At 40.3% G+C, this 211-nt stretch overlaps 1 protein-coding gene across 1 annotated transcript in view; it reads left to right on the top strand.

Moving 5' to 3' along the window:
• Positions 1-57, top strand: part of LOC103311763 — a 1,936-nt gene extending 1,879 nt beyond the window's left edge. Inside the window, exon 2 of the mRNA XM_029485313.1 lies at positions 19-57. Within this exon, the coding sequence (XP_029341173.1) occupies positions 19-57 (39 nt within the window). The remainder of the gene's footprint in view (positions 1-18) is intronic.
• Positions 58-211: the final 154 nt, after the last annotated feature.

Raw genomic sequence — 211 nt, 5'->3', positions numbered from 1 at the left:
TACATTCTCTACTTCTAGGAACTGTTTAAAGGTCTGGTCAATGGACTCCAAAGTTGAACACATAGTTACAGGTATAGAAGCGACTTGACTGGAAATTCTACCCATAAGTACCCACCCAAACACAGTAGAGAACACTATCGGCTGATTAACATTTCCTTGTTTCTTTTCTCCCGATACGACATATGGAAACATATCTGCTCGATCACAGTCA

This window comes from Acyrthosiphon pisum, chromosome X (assembly GCF_005508785.2).
Source record: "Acyrthosiphon pisum isolate AL4f chromosome X, pea_aphid_22Mar2018_4r6ur, whole genome shotgun sequence".
In the NCBI taxonomy this organism is placed as follows: domain Eukaryota; kingdom Metazoa; phylum Arthropoda; class Insecta; order Hemiptera; family Aphididae; genus Acyrthosiphon; species Acyrthosiphon pisum.
This window is presented reverse-complemented; position numbering and strand designations above follow the sequence as displayed.